The sequence below is a fragment of the Ylistrum balloti genome, unplaced genomic scaffold, assembly GCF_031769215.1.
Source record: "Ylistrum balloti isolate Yb309-2 unplaced genomic scaffold, AGI_CSIRO_Ybal_v1 Utg370912, whole genome shotgun sequence".
Lineage (NCBI taxonomy): Eukaryota > Metazoa > Mollusca > Bivalvia > Pectinida > Pectinidae > Ylistrum > Ylistrum balloti.
The window spans coordinates 147,675-164,157 of NW_026782517.1; the positions used below are offsets into that span (position 1 = coordinate 147,675).

At 34.9% G+C, this 16,483-nt stretch overlaps 1 protein-coding gene across 2 annotated transcripts in view; it reads right to left on the reverse strand.

The window, feature by feature from the left end:
* LOC132559439 (uncharacterized) overlaps nucleotides 1-16,483 on the reverse strand; it is a 96,098-nt gene that overhangs the window by 21,900 nt on the left and 57,715 nt on the right. For both annotated transcript variants that reach the window (XM_060224057.1, XM_060224058.1), the window contains exons 11-12: nucleotides 2,486-2,739; nucleotides 441-572 (exon numbers count right to left, since the gene is read on the reverse strand). In XM_060224057.1, the coding sequence (XP_060080040.1) occupies nucleotides 441-572; nucleotides 2,486-2,739 (386 nt within the window). The remainder of the gene's footprint in view (nucleotides 1-440; nucleotides 573-2,485; nucleotides 2,740-16,483) is intronic.

Sequence of the window (16,483 nt, forward strand, 5' to 3'; positions counted from 1 at the left end):
TGCCTGTTAAGATTTCCCTTATGCACCCAAATTGCTCAGTTTCAATTTAATTGTTACCACCTGACAAACAATAAGAATAGCAAAAAAAAAAAAAAAAAATGGTAACATACCAAAGTAAAGTCGCGTATTTCAATAGCAATTTTATTAATAGTTCATTTGTTGATACAAGGAGTTTTGTCCATGATGACATAAACAATTGTAGCTACGAAAAACCACGTATCTCTTCAAATGTCATAAGAACTTGTTGAGTTTTACGGGACTTTTAATCATGTGATTTGCTAAATAGAGGGAAATATACATATAAAATTACGGGGTATCGTGTATTTCTTTTTTTTTTTTTTTTTTTTTATGCACAGGTTATTCGCCTAATGTGAGTCTGATATGATATAGGGAAAAATTAACTTAAAGTTTGAAAAATGACAAAACACAAAAATTCTTACATAGCGGCCGGATCTGGAGGCCTTGAACGTGTGCCACCTCCAGTCGTTAATGTCGCCGACCCGGAGGGACTGCAGTCTGATCTCCCTGAGAGCGCCGTCTCCTTCATCGATACCAAATACTAAGTACCCGTCCTGTTATTAACACGAAATGTTAAATGAACTACACTGTGCAAGCTAGAATACACTAAACACCATGGACAACATAGAATAAGAATAGTTGTATTTAAAAAAACGTATACAAAAAGTCTTGACACTGACAGTTCAATCTAAAAAGTATAAAACAAAACATTTGACAAATTTCGTTTCCTTTTGTTTTTTGTATTTTCCTTTTCAAGAAATATCATCAAAGTATTTAATATAAGTATAGCCAGCAAGTGCAAGTTGACTGAAAAGGGAAATAACTCAGCTCCTTCATAGCCACCTCCTCACAAATACCAGAGCATGCTGCTAGTATGAAATCAAACACATTATCACAATCGATAGTAAATTGCATGTTCAGAATATTTAGCTATCTTCATGACAGTTCAGGATGTCGATCTCATTACTTTTGAACCAGGCAGAAAAAATCACTGTATTACAGACTCGTTTTCATTATCCTCAAACTATCATGAAAACCCAAATTTCCAGCATTCTTCATCTACGAGCACCTGTAAATGGATTAAGATTATCAAGGGGGCAAACGAAACAATCATATGAATCATAAGAAAGATAGAGTAGAAAGGTCGACAAATACTGTGACCTTTATAATGAGGGTCAAAGGTCAGAAGATCATTGCATATTTGACCTTTCTTTTGCAATCATGCCTTTGTAAAACATTCCTAAGGTATATACAGTATAGATATATATTTGTATTCCTTCACCACAAATCCTTATGTTTTTCCGCGATAGCATTCACTTTTATCTACTTACGACGCAAGTTTTCCCGGGGAACGATTCATTCTGTTTGAAAAATATATTTGATTATTCATTTCCCTCACCATGGTTTCATTAGGATTTTAATATGTCATTCGTTTCTTCACTCACGTTTGTTTACAAATGTGTACCAAGTGTCATGCGCATGCTTGATGTTTCCGCTTCAGGTAAACGAAAACTTAACTTACGATACAGTCTTTGCTGCCTTGGTAAGCAACATTCTGTAGCAAATATTGATCTTAGTTGCAAGAGAGACGACATGATGTAATTGATGAAACGAAAGCAAAATAAATCTTAAGACACAAATTTCGCTATTATATACAAGTACTTCTAGATTCCAAACGCTGCACCATAAACCAAACTTGTAATTTAACGACTAAAGACATAATGATGTTTGAAATGAGATTAAAATGAACGTATTAACCTAAAAAAATCATAATATTTTATAAATGTGATTAGCTGCATTTCGAGTAAGATCCAAAACCGAAGGGATTTTTTCATTTTGTTAGCTCTATGCATTTCAGGTTAGTGGAATCCGAAGTTTAAATTGAGGGAATTTTTAATTTCGCTGCATTATTCTACTCTGTAGTAACAATGAGATGATATTGGTCGTGTGACGTAAAAAGGCTCAGATCATTTGATAATTTTAGCAATGATGTCCATCATGTCGGAGGTTCATAGAGTCAGAATTCTGTCAAAAATGGGACATGCTTTATAGAATAAACAGAAACTGTAATTGAAAAGTAACATTATAGTCCGCAGGAGGTAAGTGTTTTTTTATTGATCGAAAACCGGAAGTAGGTAAGAAAGCAGACCGGAAGTAGCTTTCAAAATTTCCGATGTTGGAAATCTAACTTAAAGACAGCTATCAAAAGTCACATTTTGAGTTCATAGGGTCTTAACAGATTAATAAGGATCAAATCCATTTTAAAAATTAAGGATTATGTTAATCATAAAGATTAAAAATAGGGAGGCACAGTTTAATATATCATTATCAGATGAAACATCGAAATATAATGAACGCACCAAAGGATTGAAAATTCAGAGAAAAACAGGTCGCCCAAAATTTATTTGGGAGAGGGACAATGAAATTCAACGAAACGGAAGTAAATCATCCAAGGGAGATCACTTACCTTGAGTGCCAGGTAGAGGACTGGATCGCCACGATGGTCCAGCCAAATAAGTCCGTTAGACGCGTCTGTAATGAACTGAAGGGAAAATGTCTCATTCTGTGTGTACTCCGCCATCTGACGATGTCGTCTAGTGAACATGCTGAAGTTGTAGTGGACATAGGCGCCATCTCCCATAAACCGAATGGTGTTGGTGTTTCTTTGGCGAGATGAGTCCTGTGTTATCAGTCGACTGTTGCCTTGTGACGTTACAGGAGCTGAAGAGAAAATAAGAAAATCGAAAATTGAATATTGATTTTAATGTCCGTCTTCAAAAATATATATTTGTACTCCATTCTGAGTGGCTATATTTATATGAGCCTAACTGTAACTTGTAAAACATGTTTTCCCGTTTCATGTTTTTGTAAAAGTACTCGTCGCTCCATTACGCCAAACTCGGTAATGAAATCGTTGTTTACAATACCAATCAAAAACTCTCTAGTATAAATATATGCATCGTTTCACATTAAACGGGATATCAACGCGATTGACACGGTTCTTTTTTAAATACCTTCCATCTATTTATCATTACTACAAGAATACATTTTAACAACATCCTTAATTTAAGGAATTCCAGTAATTCCACTTATCAACCAATAGAACAAATAACATTAATTTTTTCGGTCGGATTTTCATAAACAATACAGCATGAAAGTCATCCATGAGAGAAAACAGTTTTAACCCTTACTATATATATACAGTGCCTGTGTCAAGGGAAATGTTTCTCATACATGGATGAATAAATACAAAGAAATATATTGCTCCCGAAACATTTAAAACATTATGCCTTAGATATTTTATACGTGTCTTTAATTATAACTAATAAGTAATTATTACATATTCATATATCATATATTACAAACGAACTCATATTGCAATAATATACAATTACTTGTATTCCACCAATGTTCGCGATTGACAGTACTGTCATCTACTCTTTAGTTTCTGGTCCACAACTTATATATCATAATTACGAAAAGGTTTTTTTTTAATTCGACCACTTTATAAATTGAGCAGATTTTTTTAAGGAAAACGCTATAAGCTTGTTTTAAATATCTGATTTTAATCAAATAAAATACTGTTTAAACAAATAGTTGTATGCATGAATTTGTAACCTTACCTTAACGTAAACACAGTGAAAGATAAATAAACATACTCAATTCTGACGTCATATTTGTCTCTTTAGTGATATTATTTAGCAAAATACTTGAAGTATTCTCCAAAATTTTTCAAAAGACCTCTCATCATTTGATACATGCCCTAAAACAGTACCCCCTTGAGGAGCCCCGCATGCCATGATACCAGGCGCGCGTGCCAGGTACGCGCTGGAATGATTCACAGCAGACTGCAAGGTGCGTACAGAGTTGGTAACGAGATAAATATAGATTCTCGCAAATAACAGTAGATTACCGTCTTCTGCTCCATCCCATCTCTTCCTCAGAACACAGGGAAATCAAAATGCACACTAGCAATCCAAAATCCTGGTGGTATGGGAAGAGTGATTTGTTTGTTTGTTTGTGGATTTGAGGAGAACGCGTATATGAAAAATTTGTCTTTCAGATTTATTCAATCTACATTTCTACGTGCGGAGCTATGTGACACATATTCATCTTAAATTTCTGCCTAAAAAAAAATGAAATACTGACATATTATCAAAATCTTAATTCAAACTGAAAATTGATGAAGTGTTGATCACAAATGAACAAAGAAAATATCCAAACGGTGATAAAATACTTTAAGACCGTGCGTTCCGGAAGGAAAAGCAACATCTTTATCGACGGCACGCCGTACACATTCATTTTTTCTTAAAATCAGAACGATGTTAACAACGTAAGTCTATCTGGAATTCGTGTTCCTCAATCAGCACAGTCTTAATCATATGGGGAAAACTACTTTTTCGACGTCTTACGAGAAGATGTCAATCATGTAGTTAAACTGTACACAACGCGAGAAGAAATTTATGATAAACAATCGCACAGTCCTGCGAGAAAAGTAAATAATAGTGTGTATGAGGGCGTTTTACTATCAAATCATCACTGTGTTGTGATACTATCCTACTGTACCGATATAAGACTTAGAGATCTTGAACCACCCTTCCGGCTCTTTTCAGTGCGAGAAAGACTCCAAATTTCTCAAGCACACGTAGTACAATACACTTATAATTGAGACGGCGACCCTTTAATCAGTCACAATACACTTAAAATTTGGAACGAGATCCTTAAACAGTACTTGTCCCCTGGAAATCTATACACAAGTAAAGCTTCTCAATGTAATGTATAATACAGTTTCGTATATTCTGGAGTATTTTTTTGGAGTATTGACACCGAAGATTTTGTCTTTAATTTAGATCGGCTTGTGTTTCGTCCTCTCCCCGATTACATGTATCTCTCTCTACCATCTCGAAGCACAGTTTGTATCGAAATCTATTTTGAAGGAGTTTCCATAAAAAACTTTCTTTTGTTATTGTTTTGCCCTAGTTTTATTGAATCAGAGTTTAAATTTTGCACCTGTTACTCACGAAAGTAATAAATGTATATGGCGATGGTCATTTGGCAGCCAGTGGTCATTTATTTTCGCCACGCGACGCCTTGTTCCTGACCTAACTAAGAATTTTCCTGTGCCTCCCATCCTCCGGGGGACGTGTTTTCTATACAAGGCAAGGCCTATCCCAGAGTTAGCCAGGCAGAAAATGCTATTTATTTTGTCAGCACTGTATCCAGTCATGCTCACATTGAATAGACGTTTGTGAGTGATAAATTATTATCAAGAAATTTATTACTCGAAATAACACTTTTCGCTTCACCAATCGGAGTTGTCCATTGAGTCAAATTTCACAGAGCAGAACAAAAGAAGAAGATAAGATTCATATACATAAATTGTTTCAATATCAACATTCGTTCCTAAAATCATGAAAACGTTTGAACAATTGTTCCAATGTGTTTTTTTTTTTTTTTTTTTTGTTTTAGCTTAAACAACATTTGTTAGAAACGAAATCATCGCTAGAAATTTGAGAACTTTTCAACAAATATCCATCACAATGTTTTAAACTAAGCGAATTAAAACCAATAAAACCAGTTTAGCGAGAATTTCTAGTAAAGATGGGTTTAATGACGACATATTCGTAGGCAAGAAAAGTCCAATTGTCTGGTATCCCAAACATACAGGCCTACAAATACCTCGGGTCAATACCTATCTAGTAGTAAAAGAGATAGCGATCCTTCATATACCCATATATAATACAGAAAATGCAATAGTGTTTTAAATGCTGAAGAAAATAGTACATCAACGTATGAGTGTAATATTCATATAATTATTTCAGTGGAAAAGAACATTTTAACTGTAAAAAACCAACATTAAACTTAATATTCTATCTTTATATTTCCAGATTTACATAAAAACAACATGAAAGGGAAGGAATATAAAACGATTTGGTCATTATCATTTTGTCGTGTTTCGTCTTGGTTTTCTAAGCGTGAAACCAAACAGCCGACAATGTCGCTTGAATCGGTAAATGTTTGAGTTGCTGCATCAGATAATAAAACAGTTTCTCAATCTATAATGTCAAGATCGATAGCCGATTTCCAACCGTTATAATCAATGACGATTTGACTATAAAATTGAACAATTCCAAGCCGGAAATTTAACAATGCGAACCTTGCCAATGAAGACCTTATCAGGAATAGCAATTGCTCCAAACAAGCACTCTCATTTCCACAGTTAGAAAGTTAGACAAAATTACTAACATCCTTGGACAGAATTAAAGAAGCTTGTCTGTTATGTAGATCGCATAGTTATTGTCTAATCAAACTATTATCCGCGTATGGGAAATACGGGGCATTTTTATGCAAATGTTTGTCATTGCTATCTATGAAAATATGTTTAGCCGACGGGATAGCACAAAACACTAGGAACAGTTACTACCCAAGTTCTATACACATTAATCACAACACATGAGTAACAGTTACCTTCCCGTCTACGGTCGAGCTGACGCCAAAGTATCGCCTGTAGGCTAGGAGCGTTTCATCTACATTGATGAGTGATCCACAAAATACCAACCAGATGCTGACAGGTATTGTCACTATATGCTATATATTAAAGTCCATTCCAGTGGAATTCTCTTTAGACAAACCAGAAAATGATGTATCATTTACTGAAATCTTATATATCTACCAATGTATATATTACTAAATTTCAGAAATTTTCAAACGTTTCTATGACCGGACCAGTGCTGCACAGATTCGATGGATTAATGTTTACGTTGAAAGGTAGTTGGGAACTGACACCGATCAAACTACCTTCTGGTTTCTATATCAGATAGAGGGCTACATAACCCATTTTCTATATTGAGAGCCAATTCTATGAACAAATTTTCACGGCTTTTTTTAAATCGCGATTGAAATTCGGCGTGTTTTAGTTAACGTCATCATTGGAGTGTAATGATTCGATAATCTTGTCGCCTAGACTTCGACCCAAAGTGATACAGAGACATATTTACAAACCCTATATACAACTTGTTATTAACAAAGTTAGAAAAAGTGCAATACAGATATGTTACACAATCTTTAATAAAGCTAGGGAAATTACTTGTTTAACGAAACGCCATCACTTCAAAATACATCACATTTCAAATTTGTCTATAAATCCGTGATTATGAAGTCGTCGGGCCGTAAACCAAACCATGCGTTCTGTATCTTATCAGATTGAGACAAAGAAACGAAGCGCATCGCACATGCATGGCGAGGCATTTTATTGCCTTTAATCTTCTGTAAAATGCAGGGAATGGCTAGTATTTCGTGTACGACACTAGATATAGCTTGTATCCACCAGATCATGACTTGAGTGACTCCGATAACAGCAGCTCTTCCTCATGTTTAAATATAAGCAATGACTAACATTCTCTAAAACGAAGACATGCTGTGCACGTAAGTGGAAAATTGCAACCGTATCACTAGGTTTTGTTCGACAAGCGAAGTTCATTGCCACGTGAAGTACACGTGCACGTGAAATATACCACAGTAAATAAAGGAGGATGTTACACATGAAGACATATTGAACGTGTGGTGTAGTGGGCGTTCGACTTCCCCTGTGCTACCCTCAACCTAATTAGCATCGATAAGTGCAGTAAAAATGAAATAGAAAATATAATTAAGACATCAATTAGTATAATAAACACATCCAAATCCAAACACTTGCCTCGTGCAGACGAAGTAGTCAATATATATATATATATATATAAACCACTTTCAGAGGCCCCCGTTTGGGGGAATCGGTGTGCAAGATAAGATAGCACACTTAATTAGACGCACACATCTTGTTGATCATATGTCACTTCCGGCTACTAATCTAAACAAACATCGACAGATGATAGCAGGCATTGATCTTTGACCTTTGGCCTTACTAAGCTGCTCAGTTCCGTTGCACAATCGACTTCCTCACCAACATTACAATTTTTCCTCCTCTGAGGGGAGGTGTATTAACCTTTATCAAGATAGGGCTACAGATTCATTTCTCATTCTACGAAATCTACACACCGATTATTTAGTTACATTACGTTGTGTATGTAACGTCATCCTACGGTTCATATAATACTTTTACTAATATCCGGTGACAGCGTGACATCGTGTAACGTTAACCTTGAGTTGGTTTTTTTTTCACTTTAAGTTTCTGTGAAGTACATGAAAACTATGTCATGAACCAAGTGGAATGGAATCTGTAAAACAGATTACTAAACGCGTTGCATTAAGACATTGATAATAAGTGTCAAACGTTAATTTTCGTCTCAAATCTTCTTATTTAGGAATAAAATAAAGACGGGTACCATAAATTTTCTCCCTACCTACGATAACTTTAAGACATTACAATTCAACATGAAGATATATACGGTGCTTTTAGTACATATATTTTTCTTGAACATCCGCGCGAATATATGCGCCTACGCAACAGAACATAACCTGAAACTGACACAATTAGCCGATATCAGATTGTACATTTCTCAAGTGATGCTGGTTTCATTTTACACGTGTCCCTTATCATTACACGACAGAGAACAGCCAAACGAATTGTCGTACTTAGCACACTCCGCAATACTTAGTAAAGATATTCTCAACAGCTGTACTTCATCTTTACCTCAGATTGGTTTAATCGACAATAATCATCTATTATGTCAAATTTCGAAATTAATAACATACGTTGCTTTCTAGTGTTGTATTCTGTCTGTCCTATAACTATAAACAGGGCCAAATATTTATATACAAATCCAGAGTAATCCATTATTGCTAGCAGGTCTACAATACCCTGAAGGAGCAGCTCTGTAGTTTTCTCACCAATAAACAACATACCCGATCATTACATAACATTAACTACGTACGCCCAACATATAACCTATTCCACAGCGTGATGCAGTAAGCCCCTTCAGTTTGTCCCCGGTGTAATATCTAAATTGTACAATCCTTTTTGCTTCATTATCGTCCTCTCAATTATTTTCTTACGCCAGCTGTATAAATTCTGAAATATGAAAGCCCTTTATTCTTCTCAGTTCAGACGACAGCAATATATATCACCAACGACTTCAAGATCAGCTTCTTGAACATCGATAAACTTTGAAGTACAGTATGGTAGCATAGCAGCTAGTAAAAAATGCCTTTACAAAAACATAACTTTAAAAAAATTGCAAAAAAACATTCTATTTGGAAATACATAAATAACATGTCATTTTCCTTGCTGATAGTTAAAGGAGGTATGAAAATGAATTTGAAAAACAAGAAAATTGGAGGCAACAAAACACACAGGTTATACACATGTAATTCTCTCATATGTATGTAGAACACTGCCAGCTGTGGTTGGGAAGCAAACCCACTACTTAGGTAATAGACACAAGGTATGTGAAAGAAGATTAGATGAACAATAAAGCCATACTGTTATAAAGTACCTGGGTAGCCTTAAACCCGAATAACAATATCCCTACTGCTCACTGAGGGTATTAAGGCTTGAACTTTTGGGAACGATTTCCTGGCCGTATTTGGTTCTTGTATCAAACAGCTATACCAACTTGATATATAATATATTGTAACCTAACAAGGACGTGCGTCAGCCAAGCTTAGTTTCAATAAACGATCAAATTAATTTTCATCTGTATTTATTTTAGTATATACTATGAGCTTAGTTCTTGTTTCAAGCTATTTAAAAGTTCATCCCGTAATATATTCGTTAAATTATTGTTATTAAATGCCAAAGTATGCATTTTATGTAATTTATGTAAAATAGAATATCTATATACGGTGCATGTTTGATAATGTATAACTGTTTAATTCAGAGCTGACATTCAGAGAAAAAAACTGTTGTGACATGCTTTGTAAACATAAACTTCTGTTCGTGTAATGGTTATAGGTGTTTCGTATAAACTGATCATTCCCTAAAACAGTCATGAACGCCTTCTTTTCCCAGTATAACATTGCTAAGTAAAGAACTTTACAAATACCTAACTAATGTTTTGATATCAAAGAGTTTTAATCTTCGTTCTTCCCGTTAAATTGTTCAATGTTTTATGTCATGCCTCATTTAATTGTTTAAATTTTGGTTATAACATAACAAGAACATTTTGACATCATTTTGTTTGAGTTATACATACCAACATATACATTCTAATCAATGAATGTTCCGTTATAATACGGTTTTAATGCATAGTGATTGAATAATTAAATTAACTTTTCCTAGGTACACAAAAGACAAGATTCAACATTTGCTTCCACGAAATATTTTAAGCAAGCAAATGTAACTTAATTACATTTACCACATTTCTACGTGGTTTTACTAAAGATTTTTTTCTGTAAACTTAATAAAATGTTTGTAAACCGTGATCGTCATGACTGATATTAATTACATAACGCAAACGAGTGACGTTTCTAGCTGTGCTGGGGACCAGATAGTATCCCTATCAGAATACGTCGGCATCTATCTCTCCCTTCTAGTCCAATAAAGCCACGTTTTATAATTTTAACTTTAAAAAACTCAGGTCATAAGACGGCTGTCTGCTACTTGTGGTGCAGTTAACTCGTAAGGGTCATAATTTTTCGACTCCAAATTTATCCTTTTGTTTTGTAAACATCAATTTCTTACGTTGTCTCTCCTTTTGTTTTGGATTCTGTAAACTTCTTGTTGTTGTCTTTCATGTTGCTTTGGTGTATCTAAAGTTTCTAACGTTGTCTTAACTGTTGGTTTGATGTCTCGGTTCATTATGTTGTCTTTCCTGTCGTTTTGGTGTTTTTGACGTCATTTGAAGCCGATTTCTATATGAAACTTCGTTCTTGCTTAATAGTATTATCATTTCCCTACACATCATGCAACTTGTATGTGACGCGATGTGATGTAATGGTATTGTGTGCAAGGAAGAGATGTGTTATATCTTGGAATATCATTTTGGAGAATTTGCCACCATGTTCTTTTCACTTAAACCAAGCACTGCTTCATTAACGACTGTCTATTGTTTTCAACTAATAATCCTATTTATTGCATTACAGGAAGCAAGACAATATTCATCATTGGGTACTTGCATTGTAACATAGATAATAAATAAAACAATAAAAATTTGGTATTTGTGTGGGTTCAGTTGATTAATTGTTTGTTGGACTGATTGATTGATTAATAGATTGATTGATTCATTCATTCGTTCGTTCATTTATCAGGAGACAGACTCAGAATCTAATACTGACATCTTAAAATTGATTCAGGTCGCCACTACCATTAAGCTCCAATAAAACAACGTGAACTAAACGTAGACACTGGAGTACCAATGTCATTGAAACACATGTGTATATAGGAAATGTAGAAAGACACAGGAGTACCAATGTCATTGAAACACGTGTGTATATAGGGAATGGAGAAAGACACAGGAGTACCAATGTCATTGAAACACGTGTGTGTATAGGGAATGGAGAAAGACACAGGCGTACCAATGTCATTGAAACTCATGTGTATATAGGGAATGGAGAAAGACACAGGCGTACCAATGTCATTGAAACTCATGTGTATATAGGGAATGGAGAAAGACACAGGCGTACCAATGTCATCGAAACACACGTGTGTATATAGGGAATGTAGAAAGACACAGGAGTACCAATGTCATCAACACATGTGCATATAGGGAATGTAGCTTTATACATATTATAATACGTCAAGAAATTTAGATTGATCATAACTGCATAACACAAAAACTATTATAAAACCATGTACAGGCCGCATTCAGTCTATGTTTAAGTCACGACAGGATCAGAACACCTCTTGCTTTGCCTATTTCAGATAACGCAGCAAAATGGAGAACGTCGTACTTCACAAGATCTATTTCATTCTTCCGTGACGTTCGACGTAAATCAAGGACTGACGTTCGTCTCTATCAAATGTTGTTGTTAAAAAGCCACTGTATACAATTGTTCAATATTTCATTTGGGCCGCTGACAATTAAATATATATGATTCACATCTAAATAATTATCTAAACAAGCGATGAGTTAATTTATCAATTACGTTTATCGGTTCTTTATGTGAAGGCTTTTCGCTGAAATGTTTCTTGAAAACATTTTTCTAGTTTTTAATCCATGTTTGTTTTGATTCTGAACAGAGGAACAAACTTCAAATCTCAAAATTGGTATAAGATACTTCAAGGTGCCAAAAGATCGCGCGTATTTCAACCGTAATATTTTATTTATAAAAATTGGTTCCACAGATTTGGGACATACATACCATAATGAGGAATGTCTTATTACGATGCAGATTAATGTATAGCAGTGATAACATATTTACTAAATCAAAAACATTTCAGGATACTAACAATACTTATTACATGTATCTCAATAGAAGAGCTGTATTCAACAGCTTTTAATATATATTCTCTTATAACAATGGTTTTAATCTGTTTTGAGTGATCACTACATTACAATATTCATTGAAACCGTATAATAACCTGTAGAGGTTTGTCGTGCTCAACATAACTTAAATTCACGAGAAGAAGTGAATAAAAATCTTATTTTAACCCGACTCATATATCAAAGCATTAGAGAGAACCTGTTTTTAGACTGTACGATCAACAGCTTTGATTGAATCAGTGAATTACGATTTACCCTATAGGCCTGGCGTTCTACTGCAGTAAACATTATTATTGTAAAGCATTCACGCGAATCATACGATAGGCTACATGTTAAACCTTACAACTCTCCTGGCTCAAATCAAATTGTATTGTAGTAGTGTAGTGTATACCCATTCTCTACACTATGTAACACAGTGTCAGCTACCTTTCACTATTCATACAATTTATTTCCATTGAAATTGAAATCGAATTAAGAAACCCTGTGAAATGTAAATTTCACTGCCACTCAGATGTCCGGATACAGTTTCAATTGTCACGTTGCATTCTACTTTTATCTTCAATGGCAATTCGTACTTACTTACATTTTGTTACCTGAAATTTAAAGATTAACTTACCTGTATAAAACAGCAAAACAACCAGAAAACCTGCCAATCGTATCATCTTGATGTTCTGGTGTAAATTTCACACTATCATGACTGATACATACATTCACAGAATAGTGCTATAAATCCAGTATTATCCACAGAATCCTGGTTGTTTGTAATAAGGGAAACACTACCGATAAAACGTATATTATTGTACTAAACACACGTTATGACTGTGTCAAATTTCTACCGTGTATTATTCCGTAGTCTCAAGGTAGCCGTAGGGAGCGGAGCTAAGGCTTTGTGTATATATAATACTAAAACCCCGGCCCACGTCTTCTCTGTGTATAGACGATCGGAGTAATAGCGTACTCAATACACTATCAAGATGCCATCTTCGTCGGTAGCGAGATTTTTCCCCCTTCACAACAACTGACGTCACTTCCCTCTCACGCGCTGTTGAGACCTTGTTGCCACTGTTATCGAAAGTTAGAGTCCGAAAATGTTCATATCTATTGCGACTTACACTGACAAAATCGGAAGCACGTGGAACTATCGTCTGGTCCAGACACTTAGCACTGATACTGAAACTGTTTCATCGAAAACTAACACTGACCTCAATTTCCCACTTAAATAGGTTTCTCTTTCCCTCAACCCTACACATGTTTTACAGACAAGTGGTTTATATGGGTGTCAACGCTATCAGGGCCAGAGCATCACGTAACCTGCCTCGGGCGTTCAACTGACGAGGTCATTATTTATCGTATGTGTCTCCCGTCTTGGGCCTCCAGGCGATTTTCGTAAGAGATAGAAGAGGCAGACTTGCTTTGCCTTCAGCCCAAACTTGGTACAGAAGATGCCTCTTTGGAGCGAAGATGTAACTTCAGAGGGGTACGCAATGGGGAATTTTAATCCTCATAATATCAAAAAAGGTTTGATATGTGTAACACGGGTTCATGTTTTATGAATGACTCAACGTATTAAAACATGTCAGGATAATTCTTGTACGATAGTGGAACACTACACCTATATCAATGATATAACATAACTTCCCGGTTATTTGAGATTAGAGGGGTGTTATTACATGTAGTAGTGGACTGCGGGGTTTTAGTCTACATAAACGTCCCTAACGATCAGGCGTGATCACAAAGGCAGGCAATTACGATTGTTAAAAGCCCAATTTGACAGCTGCGAGTCCCACGATGGACACTTTACCACACAAGTATCAAGTATCTCTGTGGTGTTGTCAATTGAAAAGGTTAAAAAAAAAGGAAAATTAAGTTACAACTGTAAAACATATCGGTGAAAAAAAACCGTAAAGTTACATAACCAAGCCTCACATTAATGTACGTTGTCATATTGTTTGTATTCATTTCATCACTAAATCAACAAAGAAAATGTCGGATTGTCGACAGAATCTTAAATTGAACTAAAATCCGAACAGGCCTTACTACGTGGTCTGTAAGTGAAAAGTTGTGCTGTCATTAATATCATAAAACGTTTCGCTATGAAATACAGTTACACATTAAGTAACATGAGCAATAATACGATATATGATAATAAGCTGCACATATTATTTATTTATTTATTTATTTATTTATTTAAAGACAGACCCATGAATACTAATATTGCTAAATAATTTCCAATATTAAATATTTCAATAGGATGTTTTTTTTCATAAAACTGTTAAATCGTTTTTGTATTGGATAATCAAATATATTATCAAAATAGTAATATTAAATTCATAGAAAAAAAGTTATGATATAAATTTTATAAGTCGATGTTTTTCTTTAAGTTTATTCCCTAAATTTGAAATTCATAATGGGATGATTGTTTTATCATTGGGGAGATTGAAGGGAATTCAGACAATAAAATTTGATGTTTCCTAAAACTACTGTTATAACATGTTTGGCGAAATATGCCACTTCAGTATTCCTCTAAAGACTACGCCAGAGTCTAGAACGGGAATGCTTTACCGAGTAAATCAGACTAACTAGCAACTTTCGATCCCACTGCCTAAGTACTTTAACAGAAGACTCACAGTTTTTTGTATCAATGAGGATATCGGAGCCGTGAGATTACAGGTCTGATCCCAATAAACTTCCGCCACAAGCTGCTACGGTGGCTGGAGACGGAAAACATATGGCGGGAGTGATATTGCTTCTAAATCTTACTTCGGGCTTCAACGTCTGAGTGCATAATATATCAATTATGGAAAACTGAGGGTAGATCTTATCACGAAATATTTCTGTTTAAATCTGAAGTTTGTGTTAGTGTTAGAGACGATTACACACACACACACACACATTTCTATCTTGATTTAAATCTCTTATACAGCATTGAAGTGTTGTGTTAAGAATCTGTTCATAATTTTACAATCACTCTTGTTTTACAGTTTGCACTGTTAAAAAAAAAAAAAAAAACGTTATTCAGCTCAAGAGTATGTTGCGGAGAACCACTGACTTAAGGGTATTTAAGTAACACTTACGTTAAGGATTGGGTCTCTTTGCTTCAAAACTAACATTTGGCAGAGGAACACACATTTATCACATGAAGCAATTATGAGCAATGCCTCATTACATGTTTCTTTATACGTATAACTATTTATAGCTCGCGATAAAAAGGCAGACCCTGCCAACATGAAATATAACACTCGTTCGAGACACCATAGAAGCCTCTTTGTAGTGGAAATTTGAACAAAAACACAATCTACCTTTTATTTAGAAAAAAAATATCTCTTAGTACAGTAAAAGTACAGAATCGAGTTTTGCTCATAGTGACATTTCTTTCTAGCGATTCTCATTGAAGTGCAGGTTAGAAAAACCATCAAGAAAATACCAACATGGCAACATAATCATAATTCAAACTCGAATCCCATAAAACTAGGGCAAAATATGAACATGACACGGAGAATCCTGAAAAAGTACCAAGGAGAATAAGGCCAGGTGTTCCGGAAGATTAAACGTCTTCTGCTTCATCGACGACGCCTGCCATGTAAACATTGGTCAATATAAGTAAGTAATGCCACGTTCTCAAATGAGAACAAGGTCCACAACAACGGAACCAACAGGCAAGCTAACGAGCATCAAACACGTCCCGATATACTTAATGGTTATCATTCATAATTAATCTCATTATTTATATAAAAAAAACCTTAGTGATATTGATGGCCAGAGATGACCATTTGTGCTTATTTCGGGTTTTAAATCTTATTGAGAACATATATCAATTTAAAATGTACAGCTTTATCTACGTTGAAGTCTACATATAAGAATGCATATCCCACATTATATAACGATATAATTAATCTGTCTGTACTATAGCTTTAGAAAAGTCGTTTATAAGAGGGTATGGAATACCTAGAAATGAATCCCAAGTTGAAAGATCATGCAATAACAGCTAAACGCAGGAACCTGTGTTTATCAATGTATATACAGTTTGAATGATTCTGAATTGCTTCTGTTTCATTTCGTCTTGTTCTGCAGTAAGGCGATCTTGTTTGATTTCTGGTTAGTAAATA